Source organism: Aotus nancymaae, unplaced genomic scaffold (genome assembly GCF_030222135.1).
Source record: "Aotus nancymaae isolate 86718 unplaced genomic scaffold, 86718_ANA_hifiasm-v0.15.2.pri h1tg000057l, whole genome shotgun sequence".
In the NCBI taxonomy this organism is placed as follows: domain Eukaryota; kingdom Metazoa; phylum Chordata; class Mammalia; order Primates; family Aotidae; genus Aotus; species Aotus nancymaae.
Window position 1 is genome coordinate 56,901,785 of NW_026988471.1, and position 21,817 is coordinate 56,923,601.

The following is a 21,817-nucleotide window of genomic DNA, read 5'->3' on the forward strand; positions in this document are numbered from 1 at the left end:
TGAAGGCCGCACTTGCGGCTTCCCTACTTGTGAGGTTTTGGGACTCAGACTGGCTTTGTTGCTCCTCAGCTTGCAAATGGCCTATTGTGGGACTTCACTTTGTGATCATGTGAGTCCTTAATAAACTCCCCTTCTTATATACATCTATATACATCTATCCTATTAGTTCTGTCCCTCTAGAGAACCCTGACTAATACAGTTGTCAAATTTATGACTATAGAGTTGTTCATATTTATATTTTTAATGTAATTAGGTTTTATAGGGATAGCCTTTTTCATTTTTGATGTTGATCTTTTAAATGATTTTTTCTTTTTTGTCTTGATACAGGTTTATAGATTTTATTGACCATTTCAGAGATAAAGCTCTTGATTTCATGTACTCTATTCCATGTCATTGATTTCTGGTTATTTTCTTTATAAATATTTTTTCCATTAAGTCCTGCTTAGACTGTATCTCACAGATTTTTATGTATTGTGCTTGTCTTGTGTATTATATCTCCATTCATAGAAAATCCCATCAGTTCATGTTACACTTTTTGCTCCATCTGTTAAATATATTTTGAAGAACTGAAGAAGAGACAATCTATTACATTTCCCCAGCTATTTACCATGTTTTCTCTTTCTTTATTCCTAATATTTCAAATTTCCTTGTATAACTTTTCTTTTTCCTCAATATCTTTCTTTTTTTTTTTTTTTTTTTGAGACAGAGTATTGCTCTGTCATCTAGCCTGGAATGCAGTGGCATGATCTTGGCTCACTGCAGCCTGCACCACCCGGGTACAAGCAGTTCTCCTGCCTCAGCCTCCCAAGTAGCTGGCACTACAGGCTATGCTACCACACCCATCTAATTTTTGTATTTTTAGTAGAGACAGGGTTTTACCATGTTGCCCTGGCTGGTCTTGAACTCCTGACCTCAAGTGATCTGTCCACCTAGGCCTACCAAAGTGCTGGGATTACAGGCTCTTTTTTTCCAACATCTTTCTTCAGCAATTCTTAACACAGCAAGTCCGCTGTCTGTCAGTTTTCTTAGTTTTTCTTCAGTTGAGAATGTCTTCATTTAGTCTTCTTTTCCAAAGGGTGTTTTTGCTGGATGTTGTATTGACAGTTTTTTCCCCTTCTTCATCATTGATGATAATAAATCTGAAGTCATTTGAGTCATTGTTCCCCTGTACATAGTGCATTGTTCACTCTGGCTGCTTTGAAGATTTTTCTTTAAGATTTTAGATTTGACTATAATGTGTCTGGGCATTGATTTCTTTGGGTTTATCTTCTTGGGGGTTCTTTGACATTATTGAGACATTATTGAATATAGGCTTATGGGTGTATAAAACTTGCAACATTTCAGTTACTAGTTCATCAAATGTTTTTTCAGTATCTCAAGCTTACTTCTCTTGTTCTGGGATTCCACATGTTCAGTGTTTTGTGACTACCTATAAGTTTCTAAGGTGGTGGTTGATTTTTTCATATTTTATCTCTCTGTTGTTCAGGTTGGATCAATTTCCTTTTATCTATCATTAAATTAAGTTCAGTGACTTTTTCTTATGTCATCTGCATAATTGTATTGCACCCCCTCAGGAACTAAAAAAAAATTTTTTGTTTACATATCTTAGTTCCAAAAACATTATTTGATTCTTTTTGTATTTTCTGTCTTTGTTGCATTTTTCTGTTTTTCTCTTTGTTTCAAAAGTGTTTTTCTGTACTTGTTGGAGCATTTTTGTAATAGTTTCTTTACAGTCTGTCAGATAGTTTTAACATCCCTGTCATTTTGTCATTATTATCGATTGTCTTTTCTTTTCTCTATTGATTGTCTTTTCATGTGTGAGGTTTTTTCTGCTTCTATGTATGCCAGTAACTCTTGATTGTATCATGGATATGTTGAATATTATGTTTTAAGAATTAGGTCTCTTATTTCTAACAGAGAATATTGGTATTTTGTTTTAGCAGATAGTCTTCCTGGTTGCATTCAGGCTTCAAGTTCTAACTTGTCTTCTGTGTTTAGGGTACAGTGTTGGTTTAGTTTTCAATAGCAAAAGTATTGTTCAGGTCATGTGTGTTCCATTCAGTTACCAGTCTGGGACTTGGGTATTGGTCTATCCTATAGTTTACTTATTGAAGTCTGTATATGCTGTTTAATGTCAGCTCCACATATGCACAGCTTGTGAGTGAGTCCAGGAGTTCATAAACGGCTTCTTGTGGTGGTTTTCCCAAGCTCTTCTCCCTCCATTATCTCCTTAGTACTTATTCTCTGGGGTCTCCTTTTTAGGTTCTCTGACCAGAAATCTGGGCTTTTATTTACCCTGCCTTGCTGTGCATCTGTATCTAGGGAAAATGGCAAGAGGGTGTACAGTACAAAAAATTACTGGATACCCTAATCTTTTGGGACTGCACTCATTTGATTGGAGAGGAAAGTTTCTTTCCTTGAGAGTTTCAGATCTCTGTAGGTTCCTGCTGCGGCTGCCACTGTCATCACCACAGCATTGTTTGGGTGCTGGAATGGGAAAGAACCAAGAGGTGAAAAATAGGAAAAAAGAATGATGGCATTATCTGCACTCTCTGAGTGTTAGGATATTCATATCCCCCTCTTCTAGCCTTAACTAGAGAGCTTCTCCTGTGGCTTTTTCTGCTTGCACTAATGTCAACTTTCAAAGTTTAGGTTGAAACCTGGAAAGGTTTCCTTGAGTTCTGATTAAAGAATGCCAGAGGGGAAAAAACAGAATATCTGGTTCAAGTATGATGCTACTATGCATTGTTACCTTTTCTCATAGTCCACCTGCTATTTTATTATTTTTAATTAGGAGACTCTCTTAGAGTAGTTTTAGGTTTATGGAAAACTTAGCAGATAGTACAGAACCCTCATATACTACCTCTCTCTCCCACAGTGTTCATAGTTTTCTTTATTATAACTTGGATTATTGTGATAAATAAGTTACAATTTATTAACCAATGTTGATATTTTATTATTCACTAAAGTCCATATTTTAAACTAGGGCTCATTAATTGTGTTATATAATTTTTTTTCTGTTTGTTTTTTCTTGAGATGGAGTCTTGCTGTGTTACCCAGGCTGGTCTTGAACTCCTGGGCTCAAGTGATCCTCCACATCAGCCTCTCAAGTAGTCAAGGTTACAGACGTGCACCATTGTGCCCAGGTTTTTTGTTGTATAGTTTTATATGCAACATATGTATAATATCATGTATCCACCATTACAGTTTTATACAGATTAATCTCACTGCCTTGAAATTGCTTTGTGCTACACCTATTTATTCCTCTTCCTCACTGCCCCTAAACCTCAGGCAACCACTTCTCTTTCTTTTTTTGATGTTTCTATAGTTTTGTTGTTTTCATGATGGCATATACTTAGAGTCATATGGTATGTAACCTTTTCAGACTAGCTTCTTTCATGAAACAATATGTATTTAATGTTCCTCCATATCTTTTTTGTGGTTTGGTAGCACATTTCTTTTTATTGCTAAATCATAATATCATAATTTGTTTATTCATTCACCTGTTGAAGTATGTCTGGGTGGCTCCCAGTTTTTGTCAGTCATTAATAAAGTGGATATAAATGTTTATGTGCAGATTTGTGTGTGAACATAGCTTTCAACTCATTTGGGTAAATACCTAGTAGTGCAATTCCTGGATTGTATAGTAAGACTGTGTTTAGCTTTGTAAGAAACTGGTAAACTGTCTTTCAAAGTGGCTGTACTATTTTATATTTTTACCAGCAATGAATGAGAATTCCTATCGTGCTGTATCCTTGCCAGCATTTAGCATTGTCTGTGTTTTTGGATTTTAGCCATTCTAATAGATGTGTAGTTGTATCTCATTGTTTTAATTTGCAATTTCCTGATTATATATGTTGAGCATCTTTTCATATGTTTATTTTACATCTTTACATCTTTTTTAGAAGTTTCTGGTAAATCTTTTGCTCATTTTTAAGTGAGTTCATTTTTGTATCATTGAGTTTTAAGAATATTTTATATAGTTTTGATACGTCTTATCAAATATGTTTTGCAAATATTTCCTCCCAGACTGTGATTTATCATTTTATTTTCTTAACAATGTCTTTGACAGAGCAGAATTTTTAAAATTTTAATGAAGTCCAATTTAACAGTTCTTTTCTTGCATTGGTTATGCTTTTGGTATTGTATCTATAAAAACTCATTACCCCCTGTGTCCCCCAGATTTTCATCTGTATTTCAAAAGCTTATTGTTTTTGCATTGTACATTTAGGTTTATGATTTATTTTGAGTTATTTTTTATGAAAGGTCAGTGTCTAGATTCACTTTTTTGCATGTGAGTGTCCAGTCCTAGTACCATTTGCTGAAAAGACCACCCTTACTCTATTGAATTGCCTTGCCCCTTTGTAAAGATTGGCTGACTATATATATTTGACTGTATCAGGTCTATTTCTAGGCTATCTATTCCATTGATCTATTTGTCTATTATTTTTGCAATACCACATTTTCTTAATTACTGTTGCTTTATAGAAAGTTTTGAACTTGAATAGTGCAAGTCCTCTGACTTCATTCTTCTTCAGTATTGTGTTTGCTATTCTGGGTCTTTTGCCTTCCTGTATAAACTTTAGAATCAATTTGTTGATATCCACAACATAACTTGTTGTATTTTTATTAGTATTGCTTTGAATTTATATATCAAGTTGAGTAGAACGGACATCTTAAGAATATGAGTCTTCCTATTTATGAACATAATGTATCTCTCCATATCATGATGATGTTCTTTCATCAGATGTTTGTAGTTTTCCTCATCTTGTATGTATTTTGTTATATTTATAGCTAAGTATTCATATTTCTTTTTTTGGTGCTGATATAAATGGTATTATGTTTAATTTCAGATTCCAGTTGTTCATCACTGGTATATAAGAAAGAGATTGACTTTTGTATTACATCCTTCAGCTTTGCTATAGTGATTTATTAGGTCCAGGAGTGTTTTCATTGATTCTTTTGGATTCTCAAAATATAAGATCATGTTATATGTGAGCAAAGATGGGTTTATTTCTTCCGTTGCAATCTGTTTACCTTTTACTTCCTTTTTTTGTCTCATTGTATTAGCTAGGACTTTCAGTATGATGTTGAATAGAAGTGAGAGAAGACGTCCTTGCTTTGTTCGTAGTCTTAAAATGAAAGCACCTAGTTTCTCAGTAGTAAGCTTAATTTTAGCTTTATTTTTATTTGTAGATTTTTTTATCAAGTTGAGAAAGTTTCCATCTATTTCCAGTATTACTGTGAGTTTTTATTATGAATTAGATTTTGTCAAATGGTTTTTCTCTGTTTTTTAATGTGAACGTATGATGTTTCTTTTGTAGCTTATTGATGTGTTGGATTATGCTAATTGATTTTTGAATGCTGAACCAGCCATGTATACATGGAATAAATATTGTTAAATTGTGGTATATAAATCTTTTTTGTGCATTGATGGATTTGATTTGCTAATGTTTTGTTAAGGACTTTTGTCCTTAGACAAAATTGAGGGATACTGATTTGTAGTTTTTTTTTCTTTTAATGTTTTTATCTGGTTTTGTTATTAGGGTGAATCTGGTTTTACAGAATGAGTTAAGAAATGTTCCCTTTGCTTCTGTTTTCTAGGAGAGATTGTTGAGAATTGGTATTATTTCTAACTTAAATGTTTGTAGAATTCACCAGTTAGTCCATCCGGGCCCAGGGCTTTCTGTTTTGGAAAGTTGTTAATTATTGATTTAATTTCTTTAATAGATATGTGGCTGTTTAAATTTCTTTATTTCTCCTCATGTGGATTTTGATAGATTCTGTCATCCAAGGAAATTGATTCATTTCATCTCAGTCACAAAATTTGTGGATATTGAGTTGTTCATAATATTCTTTTATCTTTTTAATGTCCATGTGATAATTAGTGATGACTCCTATTTTTTTCATTTCTGATATTAGTAAAATGTGTCTTCTTTTTGTTTTGGTTAGCCTGGCCTAGAATTTTATTAAAGGTATTATCTTTTCAGAGAAAGAGCTTTTGTTTTTTTTTCAACTTTTTTTATTGCTTTTCTGTTTCCAATGTCATTGATTTATACTCTCATTTTTATTATTTCTTTTCTTCTACCTCATTTAAGTTTATATTACTCTTCTTTCTTTGGTTTTCTAATATGTAAGTTTAGGTAGTTTAATATAGGTCTTTCTCCTAATCAGATATATGTATTCAATGCTATAAATTTCCCTTTACACACTACTTCTGCACGTTTTTGGAAATTATATTGTCATTTTCATTCAGTTTGAAATACTTTTGAAAATGTACTTTGAGTTTTTGGATCTATATGTTATTTAGACATACATTGTTTAAGTTTCAAATATTTTGACCTTTAGTCATTAATTTCTAATTTAATTCCATTTTGGTCTGAGGACATACTTTGTGTGATTTCTATTCTTTTGAATTTGTTGAGGTGTATTTTTTGGCCCAGAATGTTTTCTGTCTTAGTGAATATACTATGTGAGCTTGATAAGAATGTATATTCTGCTGTTGTTGGATGAAGTATTCTGTAAATGTCAGTTAAATTCATTGATTGGTGGTGCTGTCAGTTCAACTATATTCTTATTGACTTTTTGCCTGCTGGATCTGTCAATTACTGATGGAAGTGTGTTTAAGTCTCCAACTATAACAGTGGATTTGTCTATTTCTTCTTCCAGTTTTTTTAGTTTTCGCCTCATGTATTTTAACATTCTGTTGGGATTACATACACGCTGAGAGTTATTATGTCTTCCTGAAGAATTTACCCCTTTATTATTATTTAATATCTCTCTTTATTCCTGATGGTTTTTCTGGTTCTAAATCTGCTGTATTAGTTAGGGTTCTGTAGAGGGACAGAAAAGGACATACACATACCTAAATATATGTGTGCATATATATATATTTATAAAATAAAAGTTATATATATATGCACACATACATATACATGTGTGTATGTGTGTGTGTATATATATATTTATATATATAATTTATATTTATATAAAGGGGAGTTTATTAAGGAGTATTAAACTCACATGATCCCAAGATTCCACAATAGGCCATCTGCAAACTGAGGAGCAAGGAAGCCAATCTGAGTCCCAAAGCTGAAGAACTTGAAGTTGAATGTTCGAGGGCAGGAAGCATCCAGCATGAGAGAAAGATGTAGGCTGAGATGCTAAGCCAGTCAAATCTTTTCATGTTCTTCTGCCTGCTTTTATCCTTGCCATTCTGGCAGATGATTAGATTGGGCCCACCCAGATTAAGGGTGGGTCTGCCTTTCCCAGCCCACTGACTCAAATGCAGGTCTTCTTTGGCCACACACTCACAGACAGATCCAGGATAAATACTTCGCATCCTTCAATCCAATCAAGGTGACATTCAGTATTAACCATCACATCTGCTTTGTTTGGAATTAATATAGCTACTCCAGCTTTCTTTTGACATGTGATAGCATGATATATCTTTCTTTGCCCTTTACTTTAAAGTTATCTGTGTCTTTATATTTAAAGTGGGTTTCCTGTAGACATCATATAGTTGTCTTATATTTTATCTACTCTATCTGTCTTTTAATTGGTATATTTAGACCATCAACATTTAAAGTGATTGTTGGTATATTTGGATTAATATCTACTACTATTTTTAACTGTTTTCTATTTGTTATGTTTGTTCTTTTTTTTTCTTATCTTTTCTTTTTTTGCCTTTTCTGATTTTAATTGAACATTTTATATAACTCCGTTTCTCTCCTTTCTTGGCATATCAGTTCTTTAGAAAAATTCTTAGTGGTTGTTCTAGAGTTTACAGAGCAACATTTACAACTAATCAAACTTTACTTTCAAATACTACTATACTACTTCACAATTAGTGCAGGTACCTTATAATTGTTCTCTCCTGTCTCTTGCCGTAATTCATTTCACTTATTCATAAGCTATAATAAATCAGTACATGGTTGTTATTTGAACAAACTCTTTGCCAATTAAAAGTTTTAGAAAGCTTTTATTTATTTATTTATTCCCTCTCTGGCACAGTTTCTTTCTTTATGTAGATCTGAGTAATAACACATATATTGTTTTCCTTTTCCCTAAAGAGCTTTTTAAAAACATTTCTTGCAAGGTGGATCTACTGTTGATGTGTTGGTAAGGTGTGGGAGAATATGAGGCCTTTTATAATCTTATGACTAAATCTGTTTTTTACTTTCATTATTTTCTTTCCAACCCAAATTTTATTTTAAGTTCAAGTGGTACATGTGCAGGTTTGTTACATGGGTAAATTGTGTCTCATGGGGGTTTGGTGTACAGATAATTTTGTCGCTTAGGTAATCAGCATAGTTTTCCAGTCCTCACCCTCCTCTTACTCTCTACCCTTAAGTAGGCTCCATTGTCTTTTGTTCACTTCTTTATGTCCATGTGTACTCAGTGTTTTCCTTCTGCTTATAAGTGAGAACATGCAATATCTAGTTTTCTATTCCTCTGTTAATTTGCTTAGGATAATGGCCTCCAGCTCTATCCATGTTGCGGCAAAGGACATGATCTCATTCTTTTTGTGGCTGTGTAGTATTCCATAGTGTATATGTACCACACTTTATTTATCTAGTTCACCATTGATGGACATCTAGGTTGATCTTTGCTATTGTGAATAGTGCTGCAATGTGTATTCATGTGCATGTGTCTTTTTGGTAGAGCAATTTATATTTTGGGTATATATCCAATAATGAGATTTCTGCATTGAATGGTATTTCTATTTTAAGTTCTTTGAGAGCTCTTTCGACTGTTTTCCACAGTGGCTGAACTGATTTGCATTCCCACCAGCAGTGTATAAATGTTCCCTTATCTCTGCAACTTTGCCAACATGTGTTGTTTTTGGAATTTTAATAGTCGTCCTGATTGGTGCAAGATGGTATGTTGTGGTTTTGATTTGGATTTCCCTAATGATTAGTGTAAATCTTTTTTTTTTTTTTAATGGGCCTATGCCCCAGGATGTAACCTTCACCAGTATTTCTCAGCTTCCTATACCCTACTTAGGTGAGCTAGGAAGGCTAGAGGAGGCTGGAGTGGTTATTTTTCTTCTTCCATATTGATTAGGTTCTGGCAAAGTAGTTTCCTCTTCCCCCACTGGAAATGGGAGATTTTTCTGATATTCACTATAAGAATATGGAGGGCTCATGGCAAAACTCTGCCCCTGTAAGCTGTAATTCTCTGTATCCACTTGCCTTTCAAGTTGTTAGGCACAGATTTGCCTTGTAACCTTAGTTCTCTGATGGATTAAAGAAAAGCTGTTGATTTTCAGATAGTTGTTTTTCTTTTTTTTTTTTTCCCCTTGAGAAGAGGGGAGTAAGGACCTCCAAGCTCTTAATATGTTGAATGGAAACCTTTCTTTACTTTTTAAGAGCCTTCTAATAGCTACTGTCTTCTTTTTTGTCTATATTTTGTAGCTATTTTCAGTTGGAGAGCTAGAGTTGAGTATTTCTACTCTATCTTATCTGTACAGATGCTCCTTGACTTACGATGGGGTTATGTCTTGATAAGCCCATCATAAATTGAAATTGTTAAGTCAATAAGGTAGTTAATATATCTAATCTACTAAACATCATAGTTTACCCTACCCTACCTTAAATGTGCGCAGAACACTTTTATTAGCCTACAATTGGACAAAATTAACAGAAAACCTATTTTATAATAAAGTGTTGAATATCTCATGTAAGTGTATCATAACTCCTATCACTAGCTTGAGAAAAGTTCAAAATTAAAAATTCGAAGTATGGTTTCTACTGAATGTACAATGCTTTTGCACCATTGTAAAGTTGAAAAACCCTGTGGAACCATTGTAAGTTGAAGACTCTACATTTTTTTGAAATACTGATTTGTTTCCTTTAATGAGTATATTTCTATTCAGGTTTTTTATTTTCTGAATTATTTTGGTAAATTTTTTTTCTAGGAAATTGTCATTCCTTCTAAGTTTTTAAGTTTACTGATGATAATGTTTATCATATTAGTTTATCTTTTTCAAAATCTTTTGAGTATCTGTTTTTGCTATCTTTATTGTTACATATTGTTTGTTTGTTGTTTGTTTTGTTTTTTTACGATGGAGTCTCACTCTGTTGCCTAGACTGGAGTGCAGTGGTGTGATTTCTGCTCACTGCAACATCTGCCTCCCAGGTTCAAGAGAGTCTCGTGTCTCAGCCTCCCGAATAGCTGGGACTACAGGCGCATGCCGCCATACCCGGCTAATGTTTAGTATTTTAGTAGAGATGGGGCTTCTCCATGTTTGCCAGGATGGTCTCAATCTCTTGACCTCTTGATTAGCCCACCTTGACCTCCCAAAGTACTGGGATTACAGGCGTGAGCCACCGCACCAGCCTCCCAAGGTACTGGGATTACAGGCGTGAGCCACTGCACTGAGCTGATTTTGCTCATTTTTAAACTGGACTTTTGTTGATTTTGATTTATAAGAGTTATTTATATATTTTGTGTATTTACCTCTTAGGTGATTTGCAAAGAGCTTGGCACTTTTGAAGAGTACCAGCTAGTATTTTGTAGACTGTTCTTCATTTTGGGTTAACTTTAAATTCAGATTATGTATTATTTAGTGAGAATATCATAAAAATGATATTATGCTTCTCCCAGTACTATATCAGTAGATGCATGATTTATTGTACATCATTATTAGTGATATCAACTTTGATCCCTTTTAATAATTAAAGTGATAGCTGCCAGGTTAGCCTGCGATAAATTTATTTTCCATTTACAATTAATCAGTATCTTGTGGGAAGAATTGAATGTATTTGCATTGTGTTGCTTTTAATCATCCATTTGCCTATCTATTTTAGTATCTATTAATGACTTTTCCTTGCCCCAGTTATTACTATCATGTTTGCCAGAGGATGATTTTTTTTAAAATTTTTCTCATTTCTTCTACATTTCTTTATATTTCTTAATTTATTTCAGCTACAGAAAAGAGCTGTCTCATCTCTCCCATTTATTTATTTACTTATATTGGTATAGATGATGGATTTTTTTTCTGTGGATTACAGTTCATTAGTATAGGTTGGCGCGAAAGTAAACATGATTAATTTCAGTGGCAAAACCCGTGATTACTTTTGTACCATCCTAATGTTATAAATTTTATTGCTTAAGTTGCTTAAGTTTTATTTTCTCTGTCTCAGCTCTGGAATCAGCCATTTCTCCAACCAGCCCTGATTCATTTTATTGAAAATGATATTTAGAAACCATAATATAGATGTTAGGTGTGCTCATTTTCTATTGAGAGATTATTGTTGTAGGCCTTTTCAGTTTTTTATTAATTTCTGGTTATGTCTTTATTTTTATAAGTTATTAAGGGGAGCACTTAGCTCACTAATTTTTTAGTTTTCTTAAAATCAAAATGTTTAGTGGTATAAATTTTTCTCTAGGTAACACTTTTTTTTTCATTAATGCCCAAGGCTCTATTCTAGGTGCTTGGAACACATCTGAATAAAGCAAAAATATTTCTTTGTTTTTGGAGTTTACATTCTAGCATAGGAAGACAAGTAATAAATATGCATTTTTACTGCATTCTAACTAGTTTCGATATGACATTTTTACTATTCAGTCCTATGTATTTTCCAATTTCCCTTGTGATTTCTTTTTTGCCCAGAGAACATTCCTATTTTCTGTAGGAGCTGATTTATATCTAATACCTAATGCTGCCCATTAAACTATGACAGAATACCCTTAAAATTTGTCTTACTTAAGAAACTCAGAATACTCAATTGTTGCAATCATATCTTAATATCAAATTCATGCCCTGCTGCTCTGTTTTGGGTTGTTTAGTTAACTTTTCTATATACACAAGCATTTTTCTTCTCAGTGCCAAATCATTAAGTTAAACTCCACATGTAATACTATCAGCTATGCACATAACTCAGTTAAGTAAAGACAAATGGACAGTTTTGAGTGTTGTGTGCATAAGCAATAACAACTATGTCATAACTGCTCTGTGCTCGGCAGCAGCTGTAAAATGTCATCACTTTTGAGATGCATTCAGATTTCAGAGATGTTAAAATATGAAAACAATGTATGGCTAAAAATAGATTTACTCAGGTATTTTTATTTTATCATATTTTATATTTTATTCTAAACTTTTTTTTCTTTAACCCTTCAGTTTTCTTCTTTCTTAGAAGAAAGTGGATCTAGCTAATCCACTCTTTCTGCAGTTTCCTTGGGACTATTGCATGAGTAAAAATAAAATAACTTTACATGAATAAAGGTGAAAAGATAATTTTAAGTGCTATAAGCAAGTTTAGTTTCTTTGTTATTGCAAAGAGGTCTGGGTTTACAATTTACATCTAATATTAAGTAGAATTGAAATAATACTTTCATCAACTGGCTGGTAGCATTACTGATTTAAAAACTTCAGAGAATGGCTAAAAATTGTGCATTAATTGGCTCAACTGTAATGTACAGTTTATTTTAATAAATATGTGACATTTTTATATGTAAGATGTGAATTAATGAAAAGGAAACAGCTGATATAAGAAAGAAAAGGATGACATTAATAAGAGGACACAGCATTTTAATAAATATATTGAATATATATAAATGTATTTGATCCTGTTCTCAAGTCTGTTTATAACTGATTTTCAATTGTAGTCAATAGTAGTTCCACCTTTGTTCCTTTCCCTTTCCTTCAAACATCATCTAGACAGTTAACACAGTGCTTGGCATATTCTAGCTTCTTGATAAATATTTAAACGAGTAAATGAATGAATGGATAGAGAGTGAACAAATGAATGAATGACAAAGTTTTAGTCTTTTGTAGTACAAATAATTATACATATAAATTTCTCTTATTGAGATTTGAAAACAGCAGTCTTTTAATAATTTAGGTAATATAAAGGAAAAGATTAATTTATTTTAAAATTTGAACACTGGAGTTTTTCAAAAGTAGAATTATACTATCTGAACTACAAATGGAAAATAAGAATAAAAAGAAGTAAGGTAACTTGAAATTGAAATGAATTTATGAGATATGTATTCTTTAAAAGTAATTGGTGATTCAGAAGATATTTTTAAAGATTTTCTCATTTTAAATTTGCTATTCTAGAATTTTGTCAATTATAAATTGTTTTGAACTTTCTACTTAAGTTGAAACAATTTTTATTTCTGAATCATTATGGATTCTAATTTAGTGCCATCGAATCAATGGATTTTACTATGTATTATCTATCGGGTTTAATATCATCTAGAAATATCTAGAAAATATTTCTCCCTACATTTTGGATCTATATGATTCATATTTTCTATTGGTTCTGTATTTAAATATTTGAATATGGTTTATGATAAAGTGTATGAGCTGTAATGTCAGGCAGATTTGAGTTTCTATCTCCAATATGTTACCTCTTAGTGAGCAATTTATTTATTCAACTTCTTAAACTTTAGTAGCATCTTGTATAAAATGGAGATGATGGATACCTACTACCATAAAAGGTTGTTGGGATGATATAATAAACTTAATATGTAAAGTGCTTAGCATAGTGTCTGGGATATGGTAGGTATTCAGAAATTGGGAATAACTATTTTTCTCCATTGTGTTTTTTTTTTTTTCTGCAGCTTTCCCTACAAATAAACCAGACAAAGATGCAAGACATGTAGTAAAAGTGGTAAGTGTTGCTCTTAGATTTGTATTTCACGTATATTTGACTTTTCCCTTTTCTGTTTTATTTATTGAAGAATGTTTTTCACGTTAATTTTTGTAACTGTTGCCTTATCAGTAAACCTAATGTTATGATCTATTTTCACATTGTTAAAACATTAAGACTAGAGAACCTTTGTTTTTCTGTATTGCCAACTATTACCCTGGTGTGTTATCTATCTAGCTGTTCTTTCTCTTTCCCTCCCAAATACCCTCTCTCCCTCTCTACCTCTCTAATCTATATGGTAAGGTCCTTAAAGGCAAGCATAGGGTTTTATTTCTTTTTGTGTCCCCTGTACCTAGTTTAGTGAATGAAATACAGTAGACCACTCAGTAAAGGTATCATATGTGAGTAGACCACAAGAATAGTTTGCTATGTATCACTTAGATGTATATGTTGGTATACAGTGAGTGAGTGTGTATATTTATGTATATAGTTCTTAGTGCTTTTAGTAAGTGTTTTCTGTAAGAAAACTACTTCTAAAAGTGTAAGACCGTATAGGGATAGTTGTACAATATGTTGTTTAAAAATTAGATTCTTCAAGTTTATTTAGTGTTTTCTGAGATTTTTAGTGGAAATCTGGTGCCTATGTTGTATAAAAAGTCATTCAAGTACTATTGTGTACTACATATATATGTTCCTATTTTCACAGTTGAAATAACAATTCCATCTTTAGTATTGTTTTTTCCTAGTAAAATTAATTATTCTTTTTTATAGGAATATCAAGAAAATGGCCCGTTATTTTCAGAACTTAAATTTTATCAAAGAGTTGCAAAAAAAGACTGTAGTAAGTAAAATTAGCAAAGCAAGCTACTTCCATATATGTTCTTGCTAAAGTGAGTGTTGATATTTTGGTCTTTTTCTGGCCTTCTTGAAAATTCTTTTCAATAGAAATTTTATTGTAAAGTGATAGAGTTAACTGTTATAACATATAAAAGCAAGACAGATGGTATACAAATCTTGACATGACATACATAATGGGTTATATATTTTAAGTCAAAGTTGTTTCTACTACTTTACATAAAATGTTAGGCTGTTAATCTAAGCTACCAAGAGTTCTTTAAGTGTAAATGATAGTAGATTGAAATTATTTCTTTTACAGTACACCATTTGGATAGGAAGGCTATAAGGAAAAAACATTAAAATGGGAAGCAGATATATGTATAAGAAAGGAATGATTATAGAATGGATTGGGGTAAGGTGTGTGGAAATATGGAAATGATTAATTAAACTTTAAGATGTTTAGGAAGATGTTAGAAACTTGAATGTTGGAAAATTAATTGGAGCTGGATACCAACTGTAAGAATTACCAGATAGAAGATTTGAATGGGAAATGAATATAAGCAGAGAGGAAAAATAACAGCATTTTATAAATGTGATGTAGATGGGCTAAGAAAAACATTAAAGAAGTAAACAGGAGTGATGACTGTATAGTCAAGGTCTTTTACATCATGTTTAGTAAGAGGAATGATGAGTCTGGCCTCAATAATTAACTTGGTTTTTCTTAAAAAAGTCTTCTAAACATTAAGATTGTATTTACCAACTACTTAAACTACGTCAGAGTGACAAATAGAATCCATTAAACTTGATTGTTTATCAGTAGAGCTGTGTTAAACATAAAACATATAGGCTAGAATCATGAAAAAATGATTAACTGATTATTTAAGTGGATTTGAGTTTTTGTAAACTAAGTTTAATCAGAACCAGTTTTTGTATAAAATAATTTCAAAGTAAGATGATTTTTCTGTCCAATTTCTGTTTTTGTGTTTTTTGTTGTTGTTTTGTTTTGTTTTGTTATGGTTTTAGATTTTGAAGTAATAGGGAAGAAAAAGCCATCTCTCTGCTGCTGATCCTTTGGTGGTTAACATATGTTATATTTTAGGAATTTAGCTAGCATAGAAGGTAATGAATTGTTTTTATAGATTGAAACATTAGTATATATGGTATCAATATACAAAGACTATGACTCATTTTTATTATTGATTTAATTTAAAATTTTCTAATTTGTTGATTATAGTGGTAACAAATAGTTTGAGGCCATTAGAAATGTTTGATGGAAAAAAATGTATTTTCTAGGAAGATCTAGTTACATTTTTGGTTAGCTAAAGAAATTTGTCTATAGAAAAGTGAGAAATATCTTTTGAAATAACATGAATCTTTTTAAAAATAAATTTGTCTTTGTAGTCAAAAAGTGGATAGAACGCAAACAACTTGATTATTTAGGAATTCCTCTGTTTTATGGATCTGGTCTGACTGAATTCAAAGGAAGAAGGTAAAAATGGAATGATTATAAACAAATATTTCTCTATAACTATTCCTTATGTGGTCTATGAGTTATCTGTTGCCATGTAACAAATTACCCAAAACATATTGGCATATAATCACAAACCTGTATTGTCTTAGTTTCTGTGGACAAGGAGCTTGCAAGTGGCTTATCTGGATGGTTCTAGATCAAGATATCTAATAAGGGTATAGTCAGCTGTCTGCTGGGTTACAGTCATCTCAAGGCTCATCTGGGGAAGTATTTGTTTTCAGAGTTACTCATGTGGCTACTGGTAGGCCTAAGATGTGCTTCTTAATTTACTTATGTGATTGTTGGCAGGCCTTACTTCCTGATCATGTGGGTCTGTGCATAAGCTACCTGAGTGTTATGAAAAATAGCTGGCTTTCTCTAGATCAAGTAATTGGGGGTGGGAGGGAGAGCATGCACACAAGTGCATTCAAGAAGGAAGTCAGAGTTTTTTGTAATCTAATCTTAAAAGGGATATTATTATTACATCTGCTTTATTCTGTTTGTTAGAAGCTAGTCACTAGATCCATTGGTACTCAAGAGAGAATCAAGTTATAGCTCTTGAGGAGAAGCACAACTAATAAGTTATAGCGATATCTTTAAAACCACCAAATATGGCTAGTCCTATATGTAATTTATTAATAGTAATTTAAAAAAAGAAAAAAAAGTCTGTCATTTTTATTTACCCTTTTGTGCCAGAGATTTGTATATACTTTATCTTGTTTTGTTCTTTGAATAGCCTATTAAGATAGGTGATAGTGTTTTTATTTCATAGATGAGAAAATAAGCTCAAATGTCAGTACTTTGTTCAAATGGTCTTTAAATGCTTTAAATAAAAACAAAATGAGCCAACAGTAATCTTGAAGTGAAGTAAAGGGCTGCCAGTAGGGGACTGAATGGTTGATTGAATGATGGTACATCCATATCACATCATATTTAGCCCATTAAAGAAGTCAATTAGAGCTATACCAGTTGCCTTAGAAGGATTTTGATGAGATACTACTGAAAAAAAGTAAGATGGAGAAAGTGCATATAATACGATCACATTTTTGTAAAACAAATTCTTAAATGTGTGTGTTTGTGTATGCACACATTAAACAGATATAGAATAGGTGCTGATGTGAATATGTAAATGAAGGGAAGGAAAGAAGGTATGAAAGTGCCAAATAGAACAGAAAAGGAAGAAGTGCACTTTAGAAAAAACATGTTTATAAATGTATAGAGAAGGTAAATATGATCTTATCAAGAAACAAATACAAAATTCACGTGGCCAGGTGTGGTGGCTCACACCTGTAATCCCAGCACTTTAGGAGACTGAGGTGGGTGGATCACGAGGACAAGAGATTGAGACCATCCTGGCCAACATAGTGAAACCCCATTTCTACTAAAAATACAAAAATTAGCTGGGTGTGGTGGCGTGCACCTGTAATCCCAGCTACTCAGGAGACTGAGGCAGGAGAATTGCTTGAATCCGGGAGGCGGGGGTTGCAGTGAGCCGAGATTGTGCCACTGCACTCCAGCCTGGCAGCAGAGCGAGACTCCATCTAAAACAAAAACAAAAAAATGTATGTGTGGACAAAAATTTGTTCAAGACCACATTGCAAGAAATCATGGAGTCAAAATAAATTGAATTAAGTACTGTCTAATTTAGAAAGATTTTTTTATTATGTAAATATAGTTGAATGGTTCAGTATAGCATTCTCTTCTAGAAAACCATCTGCAAAGTAAATAATACTGAGCAGTTTCTGCAAAAGAATAGCAGAATTATGAACATGCATTCATTCTCTAATGGTTTAGATTGTATCATACCTGGTTGTTAGGTTGAGCATAATTTTTCTTGTTTCAAATTAAATAGACAATTTCAAGCATTACTTTCTCAGGATGATCTTTTTTTGATGCTTCTTTCTTATAGTTACAGATTTATGGTAATGGAAAGACTAGGAATAGATTTACAGAAGATCTCAGATCAGAATGGTACCTTTAAAAAGTCAACTGTCCTGCAATTAGGTATCCGAATGGTAAGAAAGAATTACTTATTTCACATGCTCTGTTTCCAAATTATTTACTTCTTACAGTACAGAAATCTTTTCCTTTTGTTATTAGAGAATGAGTGATTATTGCCCTAGAGACATCAGTTAGGAGTAGAGGCTGTTTTGGTGAAATTGATAACCGTGGGCTCTGTAAGTGACAGAATGTGCTGTGCTGTGTCTGGCACTGCAAATTCAGTCAGGTTTTGGTTCTCCAGTCTGATCTTTTTCCTCACAGCTTTCTTTTGTATACCACAACAAGTTTTCATTGCCATTAAGAATAACCTTTCTTTTGTCAGTTATAACAATGCAAGTTATGGCAAAATGTATTGTCAGCCATTTTAAACAAGAGATGGTATGGGGTGCTATAAAGTTTTTATTATGAGTTTGGGATGGTGGCAATAATTAGTTGTGGCAATGAATAAAATATACTTTACCAAATCAGAAACAAGGAACTCTTAATAGCACCCAGGCATACATTCGTTTATACTACATATTTGTATTCTGATGTTTGTTTTGTTTTAAGTCTCATTTTTTCACTTTCAGTAGCATGATGCTGCTTATGCCAGATTGGGATGCAGCAAATGGAATGCATTAATTTTCTCATTTATCCATCCTCCAAGCCAGCAAATGTTTATTGAGTACTAAGTGTATGTAACATACAAGGCTGAAGGGCTTTAGAGATGAAGCTAAGGAGTTTTCTATTACCATATAGAGAAAGAATACCTTTCCCTTTGCTCATGGACATGGCATTTTGTTCTAAGATTCTCAAGACTTGATTTAAAATTATTGTTTAGGTGAGGAATTGCTGAGTGGGCTTCCAGATTGTTTCACTGTAGATCTCTGATTTTATGCTGTGTTTTTCCTCTTTGTGCAGTGCAGTTTGGCTACTGGGCTATCAGGAATTAGGCATAAGCATTTTTGAATCCTAATTTTCTTCCAAGGGAACTTCAACTAAAACACGTGATTTTTGAGGATCATTTTATTAAACTTTTTTTCCAGGATAAGCAACCAGAAGATGTGATATTTTAGAATAATTGACCATTAATTTTGAAATACATCACTTTGTCATTGTTAATATGAAAAAACCCATGTTATTCTATATTCAATATGTTGAAATTGATCATGAGTTCTAAATAGATAGCAGTATAACCTTATTTTATCTATTTATTTTCACAGTTGGATGTACTGGAATATATACATGAAAATGAGTATGTTCATGGTGATATAAAAGCAGCAAATCTACTTTTGGGTTACAAAAATCCAGATCAGGTAAATACATACTTTTGCTTTTAGTAAAGGTCTTTAAAGTATGAAACTGAAACATTCAGAAAACAAACTCCTAACCCAGAAGAGTTTACAAATGAGGGCATAACATGATGAATGTTGTAATTTATCTTACCTGCTTATCTAATTTAATCTTTGTACCAAACTAATGAGTAATTAGGATGAGAAACTGAGAGTCAGAGGGGTTAAATAATATGTTAATGGGCACATTGTTAAGAAGTGGCTGAGCAGGAATTTGAATTTCTGAGCAAATATAGGTAAACAACCCCAAAATCCAGTGGGAGTAGAGTTGGATTTATGCAGAGGTTAAAAAAAGCTGTCATATTAGTTTATCATTTCCTACTCTATAACCAATTAAATTTTAAGCAGAGAAGCTTTTCCATTAAAACTTTGTGTAATGATGAAAATATTCTGTTTGACTCTTCAATATGGTAGCCATTAGCAATATGTTGCTAAATACTTGAAACATGGTCAGTACATTACCAACTGCTGATGAGTATATGGAGTAACAAGAACTCTCATTTCTTGCTCATGGGAATGCAAAATGACACAGCCACTTTGGAAGACAGTTTGGCAGTTTTTTAGAAAGCTAGACACTCTTAACATATCAAGCAGCTGTTGGGCTCCTTAGTATTTACCCAAATGAGTTGAAAACTTGCATCCACCCAAAAACCTGAACATGAATGTTGTATAGTAGGTTTATTTATACTCAACAAAACATTGAAGTAACCAAGATGTCCTTGAGTAGGTGAATGGACAAACTGTTACATCCAGGTAATGAAATATTATTCATTGCTAAATAGAAATGAACTTTTGAGCCAAGAGAAAACATGGAAGAAACTTAAATGTATTTAACTATGTGAAATAAGCCAATCTGAAAAGGCTAGATACTATATAATTTCAACTATATGACATTCTGGAAAAGAAAAAACCATAAGGATAGTAAAAAGACCAATTTTTTACTATCTCCATAGGTTAGAAGGGAGAGGAAGGATGAATGAGTGAGGCACGGTAGATTTTTAGGGCAGTGAAACTATTCTGCATGATACTATAATGGTGATACATGTCATCATTTGGTTGTTAAGATCTACAGAATGGACAAGACTAAGAGTGAACGTAATGTAAATGATGGCTTTTAGATGATAATGATGTGTCAGTATAGGTTCATCCACTGCAAAAAATGTGCCAGTCTAGTGAAGGATGTTGGTAGTGGAGAGGATGGGAACTTAATGTATTTACCTCTCAGTTTTATCTATATTGCTCTAAATTTACCTAAATCAAACCTAAAACTTCTCTAAAAAATATAGTCTGTTTAAAAAAGCAGATTATATTTTTAAATATTAAAATATTAATATTGAGAAACTAAATTTTTAATTTAACTTAAATTTAAATAACAATATAACCAATTGACTACTGTATTATCACATGTTTAAGGAGTTAAATGATTGAGTCTAAAAAATTCGAAAAAAAATAATCAAATATTTGATCTCTGCATGGGTTAAATAAATTTCTAAATAAAAATACAAGAGAACAAAAATCTCAACTGAAAATATTGACAGCTTTAAAATTTTAAGATGTCTGTATATTTAAAAATTTTTCAAAATGAAAGGTGAATAAGAGACTGGGAAATAGATTTATGACAAATATTTGAGAATATCTAGCCACTACTAAAAAAAGTTAATAAGAAAAACACTAAATATGTTTTTAAAGCAATGATGGAAAGAAATGAAAAAACAGAACAGAGAAGGAATATGACTGTCCTAGAAACAGGAAAAAAGGCCACCTTTGCTAAAAATGAAAAGATAAGGAGACCAAAACATCGAGGCACCCTTTTTAAAGGACATATCAAATTGAAGAGGCCTGAAATAATAGTCTGATAATATTGAGGCTGATAAAGGTATCAGCACTTTTAGAATCCCCACGGGAATGTAAATTAAATAGGTATATGAAAATAAAGTTAGTGGAAGGGAAATTTGGCAATATCTGCATACTTTTTAAAGATTAGGTTTTTTGAGATATAATTTACAAACAGAATATTACCTTTTTAAATGTACATTTTGATATGTTTTGACAGATGTATGTATCATGTAACCACTACTGCCACCAAGATGTAGAACATTTCTTTCCAAAAGTTCTCTCATTCCCCGTTAGAGTCAGTCCCCTTTTCCTGGCATTGCTACCAGCCCCTGGCAATGATTTCCGTCCCTATATTTGTGCATTTTCAAGAATGGTATATAAATGGAATTGTAAGGTATGTACTGTTTTGTGTCTGTCTTCCTTCACTTAACATAATGCTTTTGAGATTTATCTTTGTAGGTCGTTAGTAGTTCATTTCTTTTTATTGCTGAGTAATATTTTATTGAAAACTACAATTTCTGTTCACCCGTTGATGGCTATCTTGGTTGTTTTCAGTTTTTGACAATTATAAATAAAGTTGCTATAAGCTAAGCATTCACATACAGGCTTTGTGGAGAAATATGTTTCACTTCCTTTTGATTAAATAACTAGGAGTGGAATTTCTGGGTCATATGAAAGTGTATGTTTAACTTGGAAACTAC

The 21,817-nt window shown here is 32.4% G+C and overlaps 1 protein-coding gene across 1 annotated transcript in view; it reads left to right on the top strand.

Moving 5' to 3' along the window:
- Positions 1-21,817, top strand: part of VRK2 (VRK serine/threonine kinase 2) — a 102,595-nt gene that overhangs the window by 20,422 nt on the left and 60,356 nt on the right. Inside the window, exons 3-7 of the mRNA XM_012477223.3 lie at positions 13,573-13,622; positions 14,373-14,442; positions 15,840-15,927; positions 17,858-17,963; positions 19,152-19,244. Of these exons, the coding sequence (XP_012332646.2) occupies positions 13,573-13,622; positions 14,373-14,442; positions 15,840-15,927; positions 17,858-17,963; positions 19,152-19,244 (407 nt within the window). The remainder of the gene's footprint in view (positions 1-13,572; positions 13,623-14,372; positions 14,443-15,839; positions 15,928-17,857; positions 17,964-19,151; positions 19,245-21,817) is intronic.